Source organism: Dromiciops gliroides, chromosome 2 (genome assembly GCF_019393635.1).
Source record: "Dromiciops gliroides isolate mDroGli1 chromosome 2, mDroGli1.pri, whole genome shotgun sequence".
Taxonomy (NCBI): Eukaryota; Metazoa; Chordata; class Mammalia; order Microbiotheria; family Microbiotheriidae; genus Dromiciops; species Dromiciops gliroides.
The window spans coordinates 57,256,980-57,281,752 of NC_057862.1; the positions used below are offsets into that span (position 1 = coordinate 57,256,980).

Sequence of the window (24,773 nt, forward strand, 5' to 3'; positions counted from 1 at the left end):
GGGAACCTGACCCTTGTGATGAAGGACTATGTTGTCCAAATCAAAAACCTGAGTCATAGTTCTTCCCCTGTCCTTTTTGGGTGTCATTTTCCTCTTATTCCTGCATGTTTCCTAAATAACATCTTAGAAACAGAAGTTTAGGAACATTATTCTCATGAAAATAAAACAAAATTCTTTCTTTGGAGCACTTTCTGATTTAAATAAGCTAGAAAATTGTTTATTCAAAAAGTTATTTATAATATATTAAAACACAGAAATGGGGGAAAATTCATCCTTGTGTCTTAACTCCCTTTTCTCTCCCATCTTGAAGCCTCCTATCCTCATGGTAACGTAGCCCCACTGACGTTTGCTACAGTTCTGTGTTTTCGGGGAGTAGAATGGCATCTTATTCTTTAAATGGAACTTTTCTAACATAAAACACATTCCAATAAAAGTGAACAGAAAATTATGAATTCATTAAACTACTTTGGTATCTTGTGCTATATATAATATTTATACTCCAACTACTGTAAAATATGCTTTAATATCTTTAGGCAACTATAAGGACTTAAATATTTATAAAATGGCTAAAGATAAAGTATGGCCCTCTTATTCCTACATACAGATGATGTAAGGCGTGCAATCAAAGACAATAACACTTCCAGCCCATTTGTCATCTTAAAGGAGCCTATCAACCCTGGATCCCTTGTGAGCCATTGGCATAAGAGTTGTTGCCTACATAGGCAACTCCAGAGGAGTTTGCTTCTTAAAAAACTACCAAGAGTGCTATACTTCACAGAAAACAGGGTTTTCTGAAAATGGAGACAAAACTATAAATTTGCAGGCAAAACAGCTCCAAGAGGGGCTTCAAAATACTGCTGTATTTATCTCTGGGACATCTGGGAATGGGAAGTATTTTGATTTAATATTTCATAACATAGAGGCAATTGCTTCCTTGCCTGGTGTATAATTAATGCTCATAAAAAGGCAGGTTTTTTTTTTATTCCTCACCATCCTAAATGCAAATAAATAAATAAGGGAGAGACACACCTGCATAATAGGGGGTTTCCTTTGGTGATTTGGGACGACAAATAAGCTTTGTAAGAAGAAAGCTTCAGTGAATTTATAATCATCTGGGGACTAGTAAATGAGAAGCTTAGAGATTAAGTGGGAAACTTCAGCCTTGATGTACATTATTTCCCCTCCTTGTCCATCTTTCATGTCTGGATTAACCAATGGGGATCAAGAATGGAAGAATTTAGGGGGGAAACGCCATGAAAACAAGGACTAACCTCAGTCTCACATGTATATGTAAACTTTCTATGGCCTCTGCTCTCTCTGGACTGGGAGTGTGAAAGACAGAAATTTGTTCTTGAAAGTTCATGTCCCAGAGTTCCTCTTTTACCAGCTGTCATTCATCATCATGAATTAATACTCCATATCAAAAATGGGTTGATCCTAGTGAATGTTGCTCTACTGTGTTAGGAATAATGATAGTTGATGGAATGAGCTAAGAATGTGGTTGGTGATTCCACTATGCCATTTGTCATTGGAGACACTTAGATAATACTGGTGAAACTACAGAAGAACCTAATGGCATCACAGGCCTTTGGTGTTTGTGATTATACAATTTTAATTCCTTCACTTTATAGATGAGGAAGTGAGATTTAAAGAAGTTGAATAGTTTACTATAGGTCTTAAATCTAGTTGACAACAGAGTTGGAACCTAGAACCCAGGTCTGCTAACTTTTGGCTCGGTGTTCCTTCCACTCTACTGAATTAAATGTCAACTAATCCAATACACACCTGAACAAGAATTCTCTCTACAGCCTTTGTGAGAAGCAGTTATCCAGCCTTTGTCTGAAGACTTGTATTAGGAGGGAATCCAGGATGTCATGAAGCAACCCGATTCTATTTTTGGATGGCACCAAAGGTTGGCAAGTTTTCCTTTACATAAAGACCAAAACTACTTTTCTCCAATTTCTACTCATTGCTCCTAATTCTATCCTCTGTGGTCAAACAGAGTAATCAAGCAAGTGCAGAAACTATACTAGGTTCTGGAAAATATAAAAAATGAAAGTAGCTAACAATCCACCTTAAGAATGTAACTTTTCTGCCATATGATAGTATTTTTAAATATGTGGAAGCAGCTATCATATCTTTCCTACCAGACCTTTTCTTCCGGCTAAACTAGGAATAGTTCTTTCATGAAATCTCCTGGTATGATCTTGAGGACCTTCATTAGTACAGCCAAGATCACCAACCCCAGTCTCACCATGATTCTCTTACCACAGCCTAAGACTGCTTTATCTTCTGGGATTATCACATAATGTTGACTCATTAAGTTTATAGTCTACTAAAACACCCAGATCAGAGCAAATGCTTTCTAACCTCTTATTATACTTGGAGAAAAAAATAAACTCAAGTGTAAGATGTTTTATATATATATATATATTCCTGTAAAATTTCATTTTACATTAATTTAGTGCCTTGCATCTGGGCAGCACTCAACACTTTCTTTTTACTATTTTAAGCAAAAACACACAAAAAAAGACCATTTCTATACATACAACAGAAGACAAAAGGAGGATTTTCTAGGAAACTGTGAATCTCCATTTCATGCTGCTTTCATTATGCACAAACTATATACATATAAATAAAATTCTGTATATTGCTTTCAAAACTGTCCTGATTGTCTGATTCTTTCTCAGCTTCCTTCTGTTCTTGTCTGTGAATTTAAAACAATGTTGCAACACATATCTTATTTGGGATACTATTATTGCTAATTTTCTCTTTTCTCTTTCTTTCCCCCAATAATTTCTTAAGTACTTATACATAATCTCATTTGATCATTGAATACATCAAACATCCTCAGTTTCCTATAGAACTTCACTTGAATGCCTCCTTTCGCTTTAATACCACACCTATATACACACATGTCATATGCTTCCTAATAGAATTCAAGGTCCTTGAGGGCAGGAACTGAATCATTTATTGTCTTTGTATCCTCAGTACAATTCCTTTGACATGGTAGGCACCTACTAAATGTTCAATGAATTGAATTGAATGTCACAACAATCTATGAGATCATTAGAGAATTAGTATTTTCTCCAATTTTACAAGTGAGGAAAGTGAAACACATGCACATTGCTCAATGCCACACACCAAGTAGTTGGAGTAGAGTGGCAAACACCTGACTCAACACAGTGCGCTCGCTTGCTCTCTCTCTCTCTCTCTCCCTCCCTCCCTCCCTATCCATGGTACCATGTTTCCTCTTTGATGTCTATGCCATGACGTCCATAGATCACAGCCTTCAGTATAAGGCCAGTAGGACCCAACCTATACTTCACAGAGTGCATGGTCGACTTGTTAATGTGTATTTTCCTCTGTCAGTGAATCATTTGCCAGTGTGTACTGAGGTAGCATAAATCTGGGACCCCTTCCAGGTCTGGATCTCCACTGAGGCTTTGGATGTACAGGATTTCCACAGAACACACAAACAGCTGGTCATAGAAGGGAAGATATTGTTAACTCTTTCATTGCTCTGTATAACACAATGGCTTATATGTGTAAGCCTTCCTTATTCCTCCAGGATTTGCTTTTTCCCACTAGTGTGGGGATTTGAAGCCCCTCTACCCTTTGTTATTCTCTCACTCCATCACCCTTCTTCCAGCCTCACTCTTTTCCCTTCAAAGTCCAGTTCAACAAGGTAACACACTCTAGTTATGTATGCCTCATCCCCTTGTTCTTCCCTTCTCCATGTCCTGTTTATCTTTAATCTTGGGTTTCCATTTGCATTTGCCCTCTCTGCTGCTACTCCTGCCCTAAGAAAACTTTCTAGAGTAAGTCATGAATCATTATAGACTGAGGCCAATCATACATTCATATTATCTAGCCTTAACTAGGTCTTTGGCTTTCATTTGTTTGTAGCCACTTTAAGTCATCTCTCATTGCTTTCTTATCATATTCCCCATCATGGCTGTTTAAAAGTCCCCTCTTCTACTTGACTGAAATAATTGGGGCTATCCATCTTAAAAAACCTCATGTCATTTTCTCCACACTTTTCTACATATTTTTACTTTCTCCTTTGCTCCAAGTGCATAGGATGTTGCTGCCTTTTTGCTTGCCAAAGTTAACCCCTCTCTTGTGTCTTTGACCCTTTCCCTCTGTTCTCCATTAGGAACTTGCCCCATTGCACATCCACATATCCTGTCCCACCCCTTCTCTGCTTCCTACAAATATGCTCATATCACCCCTATAATTTAGGGGGAAATTTTTCCTTGACTTCTCTTTACCCCTTCAACTTACTCTATTCTCCTTTCCTCATTATCAATTTCCTAGAAAGAATAGTCTATGCTTCCTCTCTCTACCTTCTTATCATCTACATCTCACTCTTCAATTCCTTGAAATCTGAATTTCAATGGCACCACACTACTGAAGCTACTATCCCAGAAGTCACTGATGCCCTCAGTGGCTCAACCCAATAGTCTTCTTTCAGTCTCATCTTCCATGACTTTTTGGTAGCACTCAATATTGGGACCATTCCCTGCTTTCTTATAATTTCTGCTTCCCTTGGCTTCATTGGCAATAATCTTCACATTATTTTCCTCCTAGTAGTCTGAGCCTTTCTGCTTTGTCCCCTTTGTTTGTTATTACATCCAGACCCCTAAGAGTGGGTGTATCCTAAGGTGTTCTCTTCTTCCTACATTATTCTTATGGGTTAAAATATTACCCCATATATCAATGACTTCTATACCTAACACTCTAGCTCTGATCTGGGCAGCCAGGGAGCACTATGCTGCATAGAGCTCCAGGTCTGGATTCAGGAAGACTCATCTTCCTGAGTTCAAATTTGACTTCAAGACACTTACTAGCTGTGTGACCTTGGGCAAGTCATCTAATCCTGTTTGCTTCAGTCTGTTCTACAAAATGAAAATTATCATAGCACTTAGATAGGTGAGATCACAGAGTTGTGAGGCAAATGAGTTAATATTTTGGGGGGCAGCTAGGTGGCATCATGAATAAAGTACTGGCCCTGGATTCAGGAAGACCTGAGTTCAAATCCAGCCTCAGACACTTGACACTAGCTGTGAGCCCATGGGCAAGTCACTTAACCCTCATTGCCCCACAAAAGAAAAAAGAGAGAGATAATATTTTTAAGGTACTTAGCATAGTTCCTGACACATAGTTGGTATTATATAAATACCTATTCCCTTTTCCCTTCCTCCTCCCCCTTCTATGCTTGAAATTCCAACTCCTGACTCCTTATAGTCCATTCACCATCACTGAAATGTACTTCCTTCTCATCATTGTCTGTAAAATTCTGCTCTTACTTTCAGGCTCAACCCAGGCTTCGCCTTCTCTGGGAAACCTTCCCTGACCCTATATCTCCCAGATAGGAGTGATTTTTCCTTCCTTGAATTTTACTAGAATACGTGGTCTTTGTTCATGTCACTCCACTGCTCAATGAACTCCTTATTACTTCAAAGATCAAATAAAAGTCCTCTGATGGCATTTAAAGCTCTTTATAATCAGGCCCCTTCCTAACTTCCCAGTCTTCTTAAACTCCCTCTGTTCATTCTGGTCCAACTACATTGACCTATTTGCTGTTCTTTTCTGTACAACAGTCAATCTCCTATCTCCTACCTTGTCAGGAAGGCTGCTACCATATCTCTCCCTCTTAGCTTCCCTGCTTTCATTCAAGTTTCAGCTCACATCTCAACTTCATGAGGAGATACTTCTCAGTTATGGTCACCCCTCTCCCTAGCAGCTAGTGCCTTCTCCTTTGAGGTTAGTTCTCATCCACTCTGAATAGTTCTTATGCGTATCTAATAATTTATATGTTCTTTCTCTTGTATGACTGTCATCTCCTTGAGGCCAGGGATTGTTTTTTACCTTTCTTTAGACGGGGCTTAACACAGTGCCTAGCTCTTTGTAAGCACTTCATGAATACTTTTGTTTTGTTTTGTTTTGTTTTGTTTTGTTTTTTGTTTTTTAGTGAGGCAATTGGGGTTAAGTGACTTGCCCAGGGTCACACAGCTAGTAAGTATTAAGTGTCTGAGGCCGGATTTGAACTCAGGTACTCCTGACTCCAGGGCCGGTGCTCTATCCACTGCACAATCTAGCCGCCCCTCATGAATACTTTTTGACTGATCGATTGATTAATAACCTTACCTCCCTTCCCCAGAACCCCAGTGCCCCACATTAGAAGACAAATTCCTTGGGGCCAGGGGCTTTTTCATTATTATCTCTGTGTTTCTAGCATAGAGTCTTGCACAGGGTAGGAGACGACATTCCCCTGCGTTCCCCTCCTCCAAAGTACTGAGACACACTAGGATTCTTCATGTGGGCTGGAGTGATTCCTCTATTAAATCCTCATTCTGATGGCTCATTAAAGGCAGGGGCAGAAGCTTAGGTTTCAGAACGCTAACTCTCCTCTTATACCTTGCGAAGATCTTGAGAATAGTCCAGCAACATTCTCTTATCCAAAGAACATGCCAGGGATAGTCAGTCAACTCATCACCATACATTTAGAGCCAGAAGGGACCTCTAACATCATCTAATCCAACTGTTTCATTTCACAATCGAGGAAATGGAGGCCCAAGGAGGTAAAGGTGTAAATTTTGTAACGACTCATTTTGGCAAAAATACTTTGGATATTGTGACCATAGTATAAGCATTTACTAAATCACAGAGTGGTCACAATCAATCAACCAACCAATAAGCATTTTTATGAACCTACTATGTGCGTGCTAATGTGTTAAGTGCTGGCGATTCCATGGCAAAGATGAAATGTTCCCTGTCCCCCAAAGATTCCATTGATTTGCATATGCAAGTTGAAGAGATAACTAACTCTTTTATGCATGGAGGAAGAACCCATGGTTATCTCAATGAGATAAGTAAAAGCTTGGCAGGTTGCCCCTACCTAGGATGGTTAAAGGAATGGGCACATTTCAGACCAGGGCACAAAGGGCCGACATAAGGATTTGAAGTGTCCTTCAAATCTCTTGATGTTTGGTGGCCTCAGTATATAGTTTAATAATCATCCATGCATCATTTTAGCTGAGGACAGAATCAGAGGAACCAGGAGGAAGTTGCTGCTTTTGGGGAGCAGATAAGATAGAAGGAAGCATAACTAGTGTAAGATGTAGGAGCAGGAATTACTGTTAGGGGACTTTACAGAGAAAGCATACTGACTTCTGATGCAAAATTCTTGAATCGATTACATTCTGTCATCCTTGAATCACATCATGTGGAATAATGAGAAGACTTGGTTTTGTAACCAAGGGACATTTGAGAAGTTTTCATCCTGTTTCACCTCTTTTCATTTATTATTTGTTTATTTGTTTATTATTATTAGTTGCTTATTATTTATTATTATTTATAACATATGTGTTATTATTTGTTTATTATTATTGATGTTGTTATTATCTGCAACTTATCTCCTCCCCATGATCTTTGTTCGTCAAAACTCTCCCCATTTTTAATGTCTCCTCTTACCCCAATGACTCTGGAGCAGAGGAGATCCCCTGGTACTTGTTTTCCTGAAATGTACATTCAGATATTTTGAATCTATTGTCTCATATCCCTATTCATCTGTTTCTCTTTTTAGATCTAACTCCCCATTCTAGACTCGAAATTCTCAGAGGTCAGTGACTGTGCCTTACAAAAATCCTCCAAAATGCTTAGCACAGTGCTTTACACATAGTAGGTACTCCATAAACGGTTGACAGATCCATTGGTCTTTGGCCAGAATCTCATCAGAAACCTTGGAGGATGTGAAAGGCATAAATAAAGAAGACTTCCTGTATCTCTCCTTGATTATAGCTCTACCCTTCTTCACATTTGACAACTTCCCTAGGCAATCTTCCAAGGATAACTAGCCACTCGAGACCTTCAGTTCTAGGGGCAGAGTGCTCTTCTCCTTCACTTCAGCTGCCTTTCCTATCCCAACAGACCGAATAAGGTCTGGGAACCTCCACAGGTTATTCAAGTGAATGAACAAAAGCCAGAAGCTGGCATGCCTTAGCCTTCAGAAGAAAGGAAGAGAGAGCCTGATCTCAACTTGCTTAGTCCCCATGCTGACAGTATCGGAGGCTAAAGCTCTGATTAATAGCAAAACTCAAACATTTACACCATTCCCATAGACAGGCAGGATGAAATGTGAGGTGCCTCAGGCTGAATCATCTCTTCATTTGGATCTTGTCTATTTTGTCCTATTGGGATAGAGCAGGGGCCAGATAACCGAGTTCATCACTAGGTGGCAGGGGAAGCAGGCAACCTAGAAAACTGGGCTGTAACCAAGAAATGGCCAAAACAAACTTAAGGCCCAGGTGGAGAATAAGAGCCATTTGTCCAAAGTGATTTTTTGTTTGTTTTTAAGTCACTGGGAGCTGGGGCTAGAAACGTATTTCCATGACAAATAAATCCGGCCACTTCCAATTCTGATTCAAAAACACTGAGCTTATTGAGAAGGTTGCTTCCTGGTGACCCACTGCCCCATCTTTTCATTTTTTTCCCAAGGTGCCCTTTAGTGCTTCTTGAAAGTCAAGTTTGACCCCAGAGAAACAATCTTTAGCCATTCATTCTCTGAGTTGTTTCTTAGAACCAAGAGATGAGGGGCTTGCTTGTGTTTAGGTGAAAAGAATTTAACAGGAGCCCCCATGGAGAAACTTTACCAAGCATGCTGCTGTGAAAGATTTCACAAGACAACAATGAGGGATGGGGAGAGAAGAATAGTGGAAAAGGCAAGAAAATCTTGTGACCTTTAACAGCTGGATCTGGGTTTTGAGAGAGACCTTAACTCTGTCCAAGGCTAGCACTGTGGCTGGAAGGATGAGTCCCACAGTATCCTCTTATTTGCATTCTATTCCTGAATCGTCCTCTCCCTATCCTTTGTCCTGAGTTGGGCACAGTCTGGGTGGGGGAGTTAATATGTCCTTTTCTGCAGGTAAAAAAAAAAAAAAACCAACAAAGTTTATTTTGGCCAGGTTTTATTTCTTTATCCGTATGAAGGACCTTTGATTTTGGAGGGGCCAGGGGTAGGAATAACCTTCCTAAGCCTAGAAAGAAAACAAAGGCTCTTCACCCCGCTTTGCTTTTGTTTTCTTCCTTTCTTCTCCAGGAATCTATTACAAGAATTGTAAATGGAGGTCTTAAGAGGATCTCTCATGTGGTGAAATATGCTGTGTAGGAAAAAAAATTCTAAGCTGAAGTCATTTACAAAACAGCTGCAATTGTTGCTTTACTGAAATACATCTGAACTGCTACTCTGTGATGTGTCTTGTAATGTCCACAGAAGAAATGTTACAGTGCAACACCCCCCCCAACCCCCGTTCCTGTACTTGAGACCTGTTTGGGGCCCTAAGCCAACTTTTCTCTATTGTTTAGTAAGCACTTTTAATGAAATGTACTGCTCTTATTATATAGGACTCAAAATAAGATCTAAATCACAAACCAATAAAAGAAAATTATTGGGCTGGGTATCTAAAGTTACTACCCAGAGGCTACTCCAGTGTAGTATTTATAAATCTCTAAACAGTTAAGTATAATTGTCTTTCTGGTTTTTGGGAAGGGAGCCAGTAGACGTTTCAGTTACAATGGAAGAAAAATATTTTAGCATTGAGCTTTGCTCATTTGGTGGATATAAAGAGAAACCTCCCCCCCCATCACCATTTCAGAATTGAGCAAGAGAATATTATGGAAGTGAATTATTATGCAGGAGCAGCTGAAAAATGCTTTTCTGATTTCTGAATGTGTGTGTGTGTGTGTGTGTGTGTGTGTGTGTGTGTGTGTGTATGTGTGTGTAGGTATACTTGCAGAGAGGGAGTTAGGTTTACATGTTAATGTGAGTCCTTTGAGGTTGACGGACATTAAAGGGAAGGAAAAAACTGGGGGAGGATAGGTGTTGAAAGTCAATTTGGGAATTCAAGATTGGGGTGGTCTTTTAAATCAATGGAAAATCCAGATGTATAGATACTCACCAATATGGGGCTAGCTCTTTTCTCTAGATACAAAAGCAATGCTATGTAGGATGGCAAAGAATGTTTCCACTAAAAGCCATTACCCCACCCTTTCCAAGCACAACTATTCTTCTGTGGGTATTTATGGGAAGAAAGGAGGAAGGGACTATGTATAAAGAAGACATCCCTAAAGGATATCAAGTCAGGAAAAACACCATAGGAGTGTACAATCTTAAAGAAGGGATCCTAGAGAAAATCACTTCCAATCTTTCCCCTCCTTCCTTCTGGCTCCATCCAAAAAAATAAAAATAAAGCAAGAATCTTTTTTGCTACCCAATCTTAGACAGGAAGTCAGGCAGCCTCTGCTTGAATATTCCTAGTTCTCACCATTTTTTTGAGGCTGTCCCATCTAAGTCTAAGTTTTATACCATTCTTCTTTATGTATTTAAAGCCCTATAATAAGAATTAGCTTGTTTTAAGCAGAGGAGGTATTAAAATGGTCCATAAAGTATACGTGGTGCCATCTGCTTTTGCTTTAAGGAGTTTTTAATAGAATAAAAGTTATGAGTTCAATCACAATTGCTCCGAGCCCCCAGTTAGAAAATTCTTAACATTTAGGCAGAGGTTGGGTTCCCTACCTAACTTCTCTTTTATATTTATCTCTAATAAATTCCTGACATCTTTGTGGTTAAGGATATTTGGGGGAATAATAAAACAGTTGCTTATATTATGGTGTTTATGAGTAAAGAGGAACTAAATCAGGAGGGGAAGCTGTGGAAAGAGGAGGGAGAGGGAGAGAGGGAGAGAGACAGAGAGACAGAGAGAGAGAGAGATTGTATAGTGCAAACCTGCAAGCCTCAGAGTCAAAAGGTCTCATCTCTTGCACCTATTGTCTGTGCTGCCCTGAAAAAGTCACCTAACTTTTCAGTGACCCAGGATCTCACTATGGTGATAGGTTACAGAGAAGGTAACCATTGGAATTGCTAGAAGGAATTTCCTCATCCTTAAGTCCCTACATCAATGACATTATGGATCTGGTCCCATCCCATCTTCTTTGTAATGAGATGAATTTTATTGTCCTTTAACTTCAACTCAATGATCTCAGAAAACTAGCTGAAAAAGCACTAGACATGGAAATAGAAGACTTTTATTTTAAAAAATAATAAAGGGGGGCTAGGCAGTGCAGTGGATAAAAGTGCTGGCCCTGGATTCAGGTGGACCTGAGCTCAAATCTGGCCTCAAACACTTGACAATAACTGTGTGACCCTGGGCAAGTCACTTAACCCTCATTGCCCCACAAAAAAAGGAAGACCTATATTTGATCCTAGGTTTTATCACTTACTGTCTGCAGGTTTTGGGACAAAACCTCAAAATTTCTGAGCCTTAGTGTCCTCATATGTAAAATGGGGATAATAAAAATTATACCTTTTTCATGAGATGATTGTGGGGAACAGATACAATAATATATATAAAACATTTCAAAAATGTAATCTAAAGTTATTATAACTATAAGTAACTAATTAATATGGAATCCCCTTTTCCTTTTGCACGACAAGCCCTTCAACTGGTAACAGCTACCCTATTTCCTCACTTCCTTCTCTTCTTCACACTATACATTTTCAGTTCTTTGACCATTCATAACATGAAATGAATACCAGAACTCTTCCAGACTTAGCTTCTTCTGACTTCTCTCTAGTTTTAAATGTTTAATATTTTGCACCATATGTGTATGTTCTATATATGTTCCTCACACACAACACTTAATTTCTCACCTCTGATCATTTGCATTAGTTGTCCCACATGTTTGGAATGCTTTTAACTCCTTACCTCCATTTTATAAAATCCCTCTCTTATGATGAAGCTCCAGCATTATCTTCTGTGTAAATCCTTTCCTGAAAGGACTCACATGTACAACAATATTTATAGCAGCTCTCTTTGTGGTGACAAAGAATTGGAAATTGAGGGAATGCCTATCAATTGGGGAATGGCTAAACAAATTGTGGTATATGAATGTAATGGAATACATTGTGATATAAGAAATGATGAGCAGAAGAAGTTCAGAGAAACCTGGAAGGACTTATATGGACTGATGCTGACTGAGAGGAGCAGAACCAGGAGAACATTGTACACAGTAACAGCAACATTATATGACGAACAATGGCGATAGACTTGGCTCCTCTCAGCAGTGTAATGATCTAAGACAATCTCAAAGAATTCATGATAGAGAATGTTCTCAACATCCAGAAAAAAGAACTGTGGATTATGAAAGCAGATTGAACCATACTGCTTCTACTTTTGGGCTGTTTTTTCCCTTCTTTTTTGAGGTTTTCCCCTTGTGCTCTGATTCTTCTTTGACAAGATGACTAATGCAGAAATATGTTCAATGTGATTGTACATATATAACCTATATCAGATTGCTTTCTGTCTTGGGGAGGGGGGAGGGAAGGGAGAGTGGGAGAAAAATTTGGAACTAAATATCCTATGAAAACAAATGTTGAAAATTATCCTTATAAGTAACTGGAAAAAAACAAAATACTTAAAAAAAAATAAAGCCTTTCCTGATTTCCTTAACCCCTGGTGCCCTCCCTCTTAAACTATCTTGTATTTAACCCCTTTGTATCTATCTATCTATCTATCTATCTATCTATCTATCTATCTATCTATCTAGATATAGATATATAGATATAGATATACACACATATGCATTTACTTATTCACTTTATTTTATGCTATATATGTGTGTGCATATATTATACTATAATTTTATATATGTAGATATACATATATAATATACATGTGTGTAGAAACACCCTATATCTGTATGTCTATCTACCTATCATCCATCCATCCATCCATCCATCCATCCATCCATCCATCCATCCATCCATCCATCCATCCATCCATCCATCCATCCATCCATCCATCTATCTATCTATCCACCATTGCTGTAATTACTACTGATGGGAATTGGAGATTTCACTTGCTTCTTTTACAACCTAAGCCAATCACCCCTTCTTGCAAGCCTGGTGATACTGCTTTCCTGGTTCATGCCATATTGATGCTGGACTTAATGTGGATACCCTATCACCCTACCAAGTTCAGAGATAGGCTAGTCTCAGCCTCCCTAGTAACAGGATGTATAGGTATGTACCACTACACCTAGCCATAACACGGTTTCCTAGGAATTGCTTCAGCCAGGTTTCTCCTACCTCTAATGTCACACAGGTACTTGTGTAACTGATTTTTTTTTTAGCTAAATGCAGGAATTTCCAGTTCATCTAATTAGTTTCAGCCTCTATAGAGGTAGGCTGTGTGAATCAGGACAAGTCAGATATGCTTTAAGAGTCTTCTGCCTCTAAGACTCTCCTTGCAGATGTTGTGAGCCCCACAGGTGTTGTGAGCATGAGCTTTTTGTCATTCATAGATGTAACAAGTGATGTGGTAATTTTGTTTTTCTTCTAGTACAATTAATATAAATTTGGGCTATAGAAGTAGGTCAGCAATACCCTCCAACTCTTCTTTTAACCCTTTCCACACACTGAAGGTTGTTATACTTCCAAAGGAAAAAAATGATGCCCCTTCCTACATATGGCTTATAGCCCTCAGTCCCATGCTAGGTTCTGGGGAATCTAGGCATGAATATCAATAGCATTCTGAATGGGTCATAGAACACGTGGGGAGGAAGCCACATTTCTAAGTATATTGTGTCAATGCTATTGCATATATTTACAAATATACCCAGGAAAATTTGCTTATTCTTCAGTGACCACCTGATTTACATAAGCATGTGAGGCCACCTGGTGAAGGGAAGAGAGTTCTTTCTGAGAGTAAGCTAGTAAGGCATTCACTCAAATCCCACCTCAGTGCTTGCTGGCTCTTCAACCATTGGCAAGCCCATCAATCTCTCAGAGCCTCAGTTTTCCCTTCTGTGAAATGGTGATAATATCTATAGTACTTACTGCATACTACATATCTATACATAGATATACATACATATATATGTACACATGTATGGCAAGTCAATGTCTCTGGAACTTATTTGTATAAATATATGTATAAATATAAATGTGTGTAGGCGTATGTATCTATACACAGATCTAGACATATGAATATAATCCATACATATGTATGGCAAGCCACAACTTCATATTTACAGGTGTTATCACCATTTTGCAAAAGGGGAAACTGAGGTTATAAGAAATTGAATGACTTGTATGTGTATATACATATACATATATACACTTATATGGATGTATGTATATGTGTGCACATATATAGGTATGTATATGTATATATGCATATACACATAAGTCACTTAATCTCTCATAACTTCAGTGTTCACTTTTGCAAAACACACATATACATATGTACGTATGTATATATGTATATGTATATATACACACAAGTCATCTAATCTCTCCTAACCTCAGTTTCTCCTTTTGAAAAATGGTGATAATACCTCCAACTATGTAGGTGTGGCTTACCATATATATGTATGGATGTATGTGCATATGTATAGATGTGTGTATAGATAGATACATATACACATATACGGATAGATGTATGTGTGTGCACATATACATCCATTCACACATGTACAGCCATCCGTATATGTGTGTATGTATATACACATAAGTCATTTAACCTCTCATGACTTCAGTATGTCTGCAAATATACAAACATCCATATATGTGTCTGTATGTATATAGTAAATGTGTGTGTGTGTGTGTGTGTGTATATATACATACATACATACATATATATATATATATATATATATATATATATACACATATGTCTGTGTGTGTGTCTGTGTATATATGAGGTGGTATGATATAGTAGAAATGGCTCTGGTTTTGGTTGCCAGATGACCTGGATTCAAATCTTGCTTCTGATACTTACTACCTGTAGGATATAAGGAAATCAATTCACCTGCCTTGATTCTTGTAAAATGAGTTGGTTGAAGTAGAAAGCACTTGAGCCATCTTCCAGCTCTAGCCCTGTGATCCAATGATACATATGCAAACATACCCATCCTCCTCTTTCCATGTGCATAAACTGAGGCACTGTGACAAAGTGTTTAGAAAGCTGGCCTTGGAGTAAAGAAGACCCAGGCTCTGGCACCACTGACAAATCCTATTGCTTTCTGTTTATCCCTGGTGCTTAGCACAGTACCTGGCACAATGGTAAGCACATTTATATTTCTCAGCTGACTCTGAGTAAGTTACATCATCTTTCAGTCCCTCCAGGATCTAAGATTATAATGTCACAGTTGAGTCATTTAGCACTGTCATTTGGCATTGGTGAGGGGAGATGGAAAGCTGGGAGTACTCAAGTAGAAGTCCCCCCTACCAAAGGGTGGATATGTAAGATGTTCAATTCATAACCTCAGCGTTTGAGCTACAAGTCATATGTTTTTACATCTAGATTATTTCAGAATCAGATGGCAATGTGAAAAGGACCCCTCTTCTTTCTTCCCTCCCTAGTCATAGATGGGGTTGTGGTTCTGGCTCCATAGATGGGCACTGTAAGCTCTGCTATTTGTCCTTTAGAATCAGGGGAGGGGGTTTGCACAGGCAGATAGAGTCTGGCAAGAGCCACTGTTGTGCTAGCTGATCTAAATTGAAATGTTTTCCCTAGATAAATGAGTGTTAAATAATACACCAGATCTCCAAGCAGAGGGAAGTGACAGTCACTCTGTAAATAAAGGCACTTAGTTGCCAGTAAAGAGCCGTAAAGTGGTTCTGAGCTGATGTTTGCTGACCAGCAGAAGCAGCTTCACCTGCTTTATGTAATTGTTGCTATAGTCCTGACTCCTCTATATTAAAATGGATTATCACAGCCTGGGCTGTCACATCGGATCACCCAGCGAGCCAGGGGTGTGCCACCTGTCAGTCTAATTGTGTTTAACCACTAACCAACACATCCCAAATCTTTTGGAAAACCTGAAGTTGGGTCCCCCTGCCAGCCTGGCTATGAAGTCATGTGTGCCATTGAGGAGCCCCAAAAGGGGATGAGGGCAAAGTTAATATTTTCAATATCTAGATAATGTGGGGCTTACAGCCCAAATCAAAAGATAGATGCTCTTTTTGGCAATAGAATCACATTTTAGACAGTGCTAGGAATTGATACCATTTGGCTCTTTGAAAGGCTGGAAGTATCTTATTATGAGACGCAATTGAACTAAATGGAAAAGTGACCTGCTGTTTGGTCAGATCTTTCCCTGCCAGTACCCATGGCATCAGGGCCACCAAGAGGATCCAAGTGATTCCACAAAAGAATAAAGAATTGTAGAATAAAAAATTATAGAATAAAGTGAAAATTACATCTTTGGGGTAAAAAAAAATTGCCCAATTAAGACTATGGGGAATGTTTTTGCTTTCTTCTTTAGGAAAACAAATGCTACCAGTAGGGAAAGTGCAGTAAGAGAAAAAGGCAAGAATTTAATTTTCTTGTCCCTCTTTTCCAACCAGGAATAAGATTTTGTCCTCGGACAGGGACCTGATGCTTTGCCCAAAGTCAGATACTAGGAATATAGTCAAACTTTCCAAAGGAAATACCCTAAACCATAATATGCCGGCAGCTTTAAATCGAGCTTAGGAATTGATGATGACCCATTGATTCCTACATTGGAAATGTTTACACAGTAGAATACAACAGCCATTATAGACAGAGATAACAATGCTATCTTACATTTCCATGGTGCATTAGATTTTTAAGATGCTTTCTTTAAGATAACTCCATGGGCATTAGCCCCATCTGACAAAGGAGAAAACTGCAGCTTTGAGACATCACTATTTTGCTCAAGGGTCAAAGTAGTAGGCTTCCAAAATCACGTTATTTTGATTCCTAACCCAGTGCTCATCCTACTAGGCCATCCTGCCCCCACTCCAGTTCCCAAGTTGTATTGAAAGAGGCGTTATATATCATCATGGAGAATGCATTTTGACCTTGGTATAACCAGATTCATGGGGTATTAAAACACTACATTCTGGGATGTTGCCTTGTCAATTTTTAAGCTCCCTGAGGGTAGCTCCTTTGTAAACAATTGTCCAGCATCTAGAATCTAGAGATTCCTCCGCCTGGGAGTGGGCTAGATGTGGCTGACAGTTCATTTTATGCTATATTCACTCTCTGGGAGAGAGTTGGTAAGCTGACAAAAATCATTAAGTGGGTGAGTAACACATCGTGATTTCTTTTCTTTTTTTTTTTTAAACAAGGCTTGTTTCAGGCATATTCATTGTGTTTCTGCTGCTATCTGGAGGTGGGGAGGTGGGGAAAGGGTTCAGGATTTGTCAGAAACTATCACTTCTCTGGCTCCAATCCAGAACTGTGCTGATCAACACGCTCATCTTTGTTCATCAGCTACATGCAGCCCAGTGACCCTGGTTGTGTGATCAATGTTCATTAGGGCTGATGCTCCAGGCATTCTAAGGGCTCATTTATTTTAAACAATCCCAGCTTATTGGTGTGTTTGTATTGGCATGGATGTGTAAGAACATGGATGTGTGGATGTGTGAGTACATGTGTATAAGTATATGCACATGTGCATGCATGTCTCAGGAGAGCATGAAACTGTGTTTGCATGTATAAGTATGTTTAGGATGTATATGCATGATAATATGAATTTTCATGTGTGTATGAGTGTATGCATGTGTGTTTGCAAGTATTGTGAGAGGGTGTGAACACTATGAGTGTACATACTCAGTTTGCATGCATGTGTGAGTGTATGTGCACATGTGTTGGTATGTATAAATGTGCATGCATATTTGTATAATGTTTGAGAATATGTGTGTTTGCATTTATGTGAGTGTATATGTGCATTTGAATGTATGTATAGGAGAATGCATCCATGTTTCCACGTGTGAGAGTAGGTATGTATATTTGCATGATTGTGAGAGTGTGTGTATTTATGTGTGCATGTAGTTTCCCAGTCTGCTTCCTGTGACAGTGGAAAGAGGCAGCAGATGCCCCCTTTAAAAGCTATCCCAGAAATGAGCGGGTTTCACTGTCAGCCTGGCTGATGCAAGCTCTTTGAATTACTGAATGAAGGATATTTCTCTTGCCAGGTCCTGTCCCCTGTAGGCACTGCAGGGGAGTATTATAGGGCAGTCCTTACCTTGGGAATTAGCCTGTAAGACCCCAATGCTGTCATCAAACTGCATAGATTTGATGTTGAGTGACGCTAGGATGCATTCCTTGTCCTGCAGCGAAGTGTCATCAATATTATTCTGATTGGCTGACAGGATAACGCACATGTCACAGAGGTTGATGTTGACAGCCCTTAAATCAGCCCGACTTAATGGTGTACCCTTTGGCAGAGAAGGGAAAAAAGAGGGAGAGAGGGAAAGAGAGGGAAAGAGAGGGAGAGAGAGGGAGAGAGAGAGAGAGAGAGAGAGAGAGAGAGAGAGAGAGAGAGAGAGAGAGAGAGAGAGAGAGAGAGAGAGAGAGAAGAGAGATAGGAGATAGAGAGAAAAGAAGAGAGAGAAGAGGGGAGAGGGGGGAGAGAGAGAGAGAAGGGGGAGAGAAGAGAGGAGAAGGGGAGAGGGGGAAAAATAAAAACAAATTAAAGATTGAGAAGGAGCTTTGGGAAATTATTTAACAAGTGTCTGTTTTATGCCCTGACATTAAACTGGCCTAACTATATACCAGGGAATAGGAGTCGCGTGTTAATCTAAAGGGTACTCGGTGCTGATGGCAGCATTTTAGGCTCCCTCCCCATACTCAATCAAGCTATTACTAACAAACAGGGAAGAGGAATAATGCCAGGCTCCTTCATCGCCTCTATGCTTTGAAATTGTCCTGATTTAAGTCATCGTCCTGTGGCAACCTCTGGCTTTCAGAATGTAATGAGGGGGTGGGTTTTAAATGTCTGTTTATCTAATAGGAGGTCACCTCCTGTCTCGGGCAAAAGGAGAAAGAAGTAAAAATGGCAAAAAAAACCCTCAAAACAAACTCATGCTCTCCGTGCAGCCTGGCTGGGGGTCAGGCAGTTGTGATGGAGCTCAGGTTTGGTCATGAAAATTTGGAAAAGGGGAGAAGAGCTCTTATTGGGGGGAGGGGAGGGAGTGGAGCTGGATTCTTATCCTAATTGGTGGGAATTGTCTGGGATTATTGCTGTGGGAGTAAAGTAGTCTTTCTATTTTTAAGTCTGTGGTAATGAGATTCTGGAGACATTCAGGACCCCGGGAGAGGTGCATTGAGAAAGATAGGTTACCTGAGTGCTAAGCTATGCCAGGATACCTGACAAAATGCACAGGCTGACTTCCTGTACCACCATTTTCTTACATTGAAGTTCAAGATCTGTCTCCAAATAAGCTAAGAAGCAATGGGTTTTAGGATTGTAGATCTCAGGTTGATAGGGGTTTTAGAGGTCATTTAGTCTAGCTGCTACCCGCCCATTTTGCAGCTGAGCAAACTGAGAGGTGACTTGCCCAGGGGCACACAGGGGGCACTTGGCAGAGTAATGATTCAAATTCACTCCCAACACTAAATTCGGATATCATTCCATTACATAATGTTGTCTCCTGAACTAAAGGTACCTCTTAGCCTTGAAATTAGGGCTTTTCGTGAGGTCTAGTAGGGGATTTCTCTAAAACAGGAACTGGTGGTTAGTGGCTATTGGGGTGGGTAGAGGCTGGAGAAAATGAAGGAAGGTTCAACTGAAGCACATGGTACCTGAAGAGTGCTCGTTTCAGGGAACTACACCTCTAGGAGAAGTTACATTGAGAGAACCTCAGATGCTCGATGAGATTAGCTGCTAAGAATATACTAGTGAATTTATTGCAGACAAATTGACCAGAAGAGGAATGATAGTATTAAGGGCTAGAGAGAGAGCCATGAAGAATGCATGGTCATTACAGGGGTCCTGAGACTCAGAGGGATCTCAGGAACCTGTGCTTCCCCCTCAGGGAACTGGAGCAAAGCATCAAAAAGAAGTTCAAAAACAACTAGAGCCCATGAAACCTTCAGTGAGGTCAAGAAGGGAGCTGTGAAGTCATTGAGAACCTTGAAATCCTGAAATTCATAGAAGGAGCTTTGGGAGGCCACGTTAAAAAATAATAAAACTAAAAAGTCATAGTGTGTTTCTGTTTAATACTTTTAATGGTTCCCTATTGTCAATGGAATAAAGTTCTAACTTCTTAGTCTGGTCTTCAGGGCACTCTATGGACTGGCACCATTCAACTCTTGAAATCCAAGTCCATTCCACATACTATGTATGCCATTACTAGCCCCATTACATGTCATGTGCTTTCCTACCTCCATCCCTTTCTACATGGTTCCTTGTGCCTGAATTTCCCTTGTCATCTGCACCTGTGGTCTTCCTGTTTGAATATTAAAGTGAAATTCAGATGTCACCCCCTTGAAGAGGTCCTTCTGGATCCATTCAGCAGTTGGTCAGGGTCTTTCCATCTTTTTTTTTTTTTTTTGACAGGGCAATGGGTGTTAAGCAACTTGCCCAAGGTCACACAGCTAGTAAGTTTCAAGTGTCTAAGGCTGGATTTGAACTCAGGTCCTCCTGAATCCAGGGCCAGCGCTTTATCCACTGTGCTACCTAGGTGCCCCCAAGGGTCTTTCCATCTTAAAACCCACTTTTTTCCTCTCTTAGGTATTTGTGATATTTAATACACTTTAGAATAAGAAGCCTAACTCTTACCACAACATGACAGATTTAAGGGTAGAAGATCATCTAGTGCAAACACATCATTTTATAAAAGAGAAAACTGGGGTGTAGAGAGGTAATTACTCAAGGTCATATAAGGAGTTAGTAGGAGGGCCACAATTTGAATCCAGGTCCCAATGTCTCCAAACTTAGTGACCTTTCCACTGTATTTCCACTTTCTGTGTTCCAATAGTCTCTGTGTGCTTAGCCAGGGCAGGAGTAGCATTGAAAACGCCATACAATATCAATTAGATTTTTAGAATTTCTATGCCCCAAAGTCAAACCAGAGCAGACTGAGGCTCACCTCTGGCTATGAGACTCTTTTCCACTCACATAATCATTATCCTAGCTCAATCTTTATCTCCTCTTAGTTGGACAATAGCCTTCTAAATGGTTTCCCAACTTCTAGTCTCACTCCCTTTCCATTCTATCTTCTGCACAGTTGTCAAAATAATCTTCCTCAAGAAATAGACCCAACCACATCATTCCTTACTCAACAGCCTTCAATGACTAACTCTTGTTTCTAGAACAAAATATCATCTTTTCAGTCTGGTATATCCTTCACAATCTGGCTCCAGACATTTCACATTACTCCTCTTTATATGCTTTATATTCCAAAATGGTCTATTTACTGTTCTCCCATTTGGGCTATTTCCCACCCCCACATCCTTGAAAAAGCTGTTTCCCCATGCCTGGAAAAATACTCCCTTTTCAATTCTGTTTCTTTTGTTTTCTTCCAGGCTTATTTCATGTGTCTCCTAAAAGAAGCTTTTCCTCATTCACTCTAGTTAGTGTTAATGTTCTCTGTCTTTTGAAATCATCTAGCATTTGCATATTTGTTTAAATGATATAACTCTCCAGACAGAATACACCCTCCTTGAGGGTAGAGATGGGGTTTTTTTAGCCTTTTTTGTTTTTGTTTTTCCCATCACCAACATCTAGCTCACTTCTTGGCATCTAGTAAACAGTTAATAAATGCTGCCTGGATTACATTTGAATTGATTGCCCAACCTTGATTCCATGGCAGACTATCTACATGAAATATATTGATTCATCACTATTCTCACTGACCACTTTGGGATAGGATTCATCAGATCTCATGGGTTATAATCCAAGATGCTATTTTCTCATGTCTAAATAGCAGCCCCTCTATTGGCTGCCTATTGGCTGTAGAAATTAAGACAAGCAATCCCTAGTCTGGATGGGATACTGAGTGGTAGGTTGGTCATAAGCATCAATATATTTCTGGCAAGTGGGCTGAATGACAAGGAGGAATGGGCGTAGCTTTTGAACATTTTCTGACCTAAGGCACTAGTCTCCCAGAGAAGAAGCAATTTATTTTTCTTCCCTTGTCAGATTCTCAACACAAAACAAAACCTACATTGTTTATTTTAGCAATGAGAGGCATTGTAGGGTAGAGGATAGAAGGCCAGCCTTGTAGTCAGAAAGACTTGGGTCAAGTATTGCCTCTGATACATACTATCTATGTGACTATGAATAAGTCATTTAACTGAACACTACCCCAGGCAACTCTCCAAGACTATGAGTTATAGGCAAGTTGCTAATATAGCTCAGTGGAAGGAGTTTCCATACCAGAAGTTCCCTTCTTCAATAAAACCAAAGGTGTAGGCAAAAAAAAAAGTATATTTCAGTAATCTGTATCCATAGTCATTTACTTTCCACTTAGAGTAGTAATGAAATAGGAAAACACTAGCACATTTGGCCAAGCATGTGTTCTAAATACAAAAAATATAAATGCTATCAATTGAAACATCTTGTGTTTCTCTGGGCATTTGCTTTGTATAGAGTATTACTTAAACAGTGAAATATGTGAAGACATATGTGGAAGCCCATTTTGTACAAATGTGCCAGGCCTGGGGACACTAGGTTTTAGGGGGTTTGAAATGGTCCTATAAAATCTGAGAATCTATGTATTTATGTGTGCCAATACACTGGGTGAGCTCAGAAAATTGATGAGCAATTGCCCCATCCTTACGTACAAAAGAAAACTTTGGTGCAGCCCAGTGAAACAGCAGCAACTTGACTAAAAATTGTTTTAAGTCCTGCCAAAAAGATGTCCCTAGATGCCCATTTAGAAAGTTCCGGGCAGAGAAATGTTTAAGGAAAGATGATGGAATTGACAATATTTATGAATTGTATATAAGGGAGGAGTGTGCATATCTCCTGGCATACAGAGATGTCTGCTGGGTTGGGGCTAACTGATACTATGTATCAGCGCTTATATACATATGGGCAAGTGTCCCTTAAGTCAGTTGTTTTTGATTTGAGTGTATCAACTTGGGATTCAGGAGGGCTAGATCTGATTGTCAAAGTATAAATGGTGGGAGCTAGAGGAGGGTATTATGTATACAGCGATGCTCTAAAGCTCCTTTCAAAATAGAAGAAAGAGATTTTTCAGTCAACCCTAGGTTATCTTGTTTCTCTTTCATTTTGGGGATCTAGAAGCTAACACCCACAGGTCTGAGATTGCCTTGAAAGTTTATCAATTCCTTAGGGAGATTGAAAGGCATAATCATATACTATATCATTTCATAATAATTCTGCTTTTTGGTAAGAGGACCAATATTAGCAAAGATTTAGACCAAAATATGATTCTGGTACACATTTTCAACATGGGGCACATCAAAAATTGAATATTTCAACCTCCAAGAACATTTTTTTAGAGCTTCTGGGATATACACACATTGAAAATCAGCAATGAAAGACAGAGTTCCTAAATTCTTTTTTTTTTGGTTTGGTGAGGCAATTGGGGTTAAGTGACTTGCTCAGGATCACACAGCTAGTAAGTGTCAAGTTTCTGAGGCCAGATTTGAACTCGAGTCCTCCTGATTCCAGGGCCGGTGCTCTATCCACTGAGCCACCTAGCTGCCCCCAGAGTTCCTATATTCTTAAGTCCAATTTCTATCATACTGATTTTATAATCAAGGTACTAAGTCCTTCCCTCTATTAACTATCTCCAATTTATCCTATCTTATCTTGTGTGTATGTAGTTGTTTTCATGTTAGAACATAAGCTCCTTGAGAGGAAGTATTGCCTTTTGCCTCTATTTCCATCTCCTGCTCTTACCACACTGCCTAGCACATGATAGAGACTTAGTAAACAACAGTTTGATTGACTGTGCTCCCTTTGGATTTAGGGTGCAATGTGTTTTCCAGTGTATGCTATCAGATTCAATAATACCCTAGATGACAATAGCCCGGAGAACAGTTTCTAGGGGAAAGGGTACTCTGCCACTAACTATAGGGAGAGAGAGGCAGGAAGACCAATAAATAGAAAGTAAGAATAAAAAGAACATTCTTCATTCTAAGTCCAAAAAAATTAAGATTGCCAAAGCAAAAAAAAGGACATATTTTGGAGTATTTATGATCATCAATAACAGCACAAATCAATTTATCACAAACGCTACTATATCAAATTCATCAGGTCCAAATGAGGTTAAACAAGGGGAAGGAGTGTTCAGAAGCTAATAACATTTGATACCAGCTGAAATTTGCTCTTGATGAGGGACTGAAAACCACTGCAAATTTCATTTAATAAGGTCTCCCAGGGCTTAGGTTTTCCTGGATGAAGCACAGGGGACAGGCTAAGTCCTCAGGCCCATAACCAGACAAAGGAACGAGTTCATGATCAAAGACACAACAATCCTGCCCAGTTGGGATTTTCTTGAAAAGGAAAGACAAGAAAGCAAAGTATCAATAGTATGGCCCTTGGACTTACAGGCAATATTGAAACTTTGGGGAAGTTATGTAGTGTTTCCCATTCCCGCTTGAGGTACTCGATGGAACCAACAAACACAATGTGCTTCAGTTCGTGGTAATGAAAATTGCTCGCACGCAGAGGCATCACTAAGTTCCGGAGGCCGATCAAAGCTGATGTGACGTCTCCAAAGATGCAAACCACCACGTGCCCACTCAGAACTGTCATGGCTGCTTCACTCCGTGTCTGAAGCAAGAAAGTAAAAGGGAACACAGAGATTTTGGTTAAACTTGTAAAATTCATTAAAATATTGACTTTTCACTAGGGTCTTAGTGATGAGGATGCTTAGGGGTATGAATCAGCAAGCCAAACAGTCAATAAGCATTTATTAATCACCAACTGTATGGCAGGCATGGTGGGAAGTGCTAGAGATACAAAGAAAGGTCAAAGTC

The 24,773-nt window shown here is 39.6% G+C and overlaps 1 protein-coding gene across 23 annotated transcripts in view; it reads right to left on the bottom strand.

Annotated features, from left to right (window-relative positions):
- The window catches only part of KCNMA1 (potassium calcium-activated channel subfamily M alpha 1), a 929,290-nt gene that overhangs the window by 63,502 nt on the left and 841,015 nt on the right, over positions 1-24,773 (bottom strand). For all 23 annotated transcript variants that reach the window (XM_043983958.1, XM_043983956.1, XM_043983955.1 and 20 more), the window contains 2 exons: positions 24,343-24,567; positions 18,061-18,253 (listed from right to left, as the gene is read on the bottom strand). In XM_043983958.1, the coding sequence (XP_043839893.1) occupies positions 18,061-18,253; positions 24,343-24,567 (418 nt within the window). The remainder of the gene's footprint in view (positions 1-18,060; positions 18,254-24,342; positions 24,568-24,773) is intronic.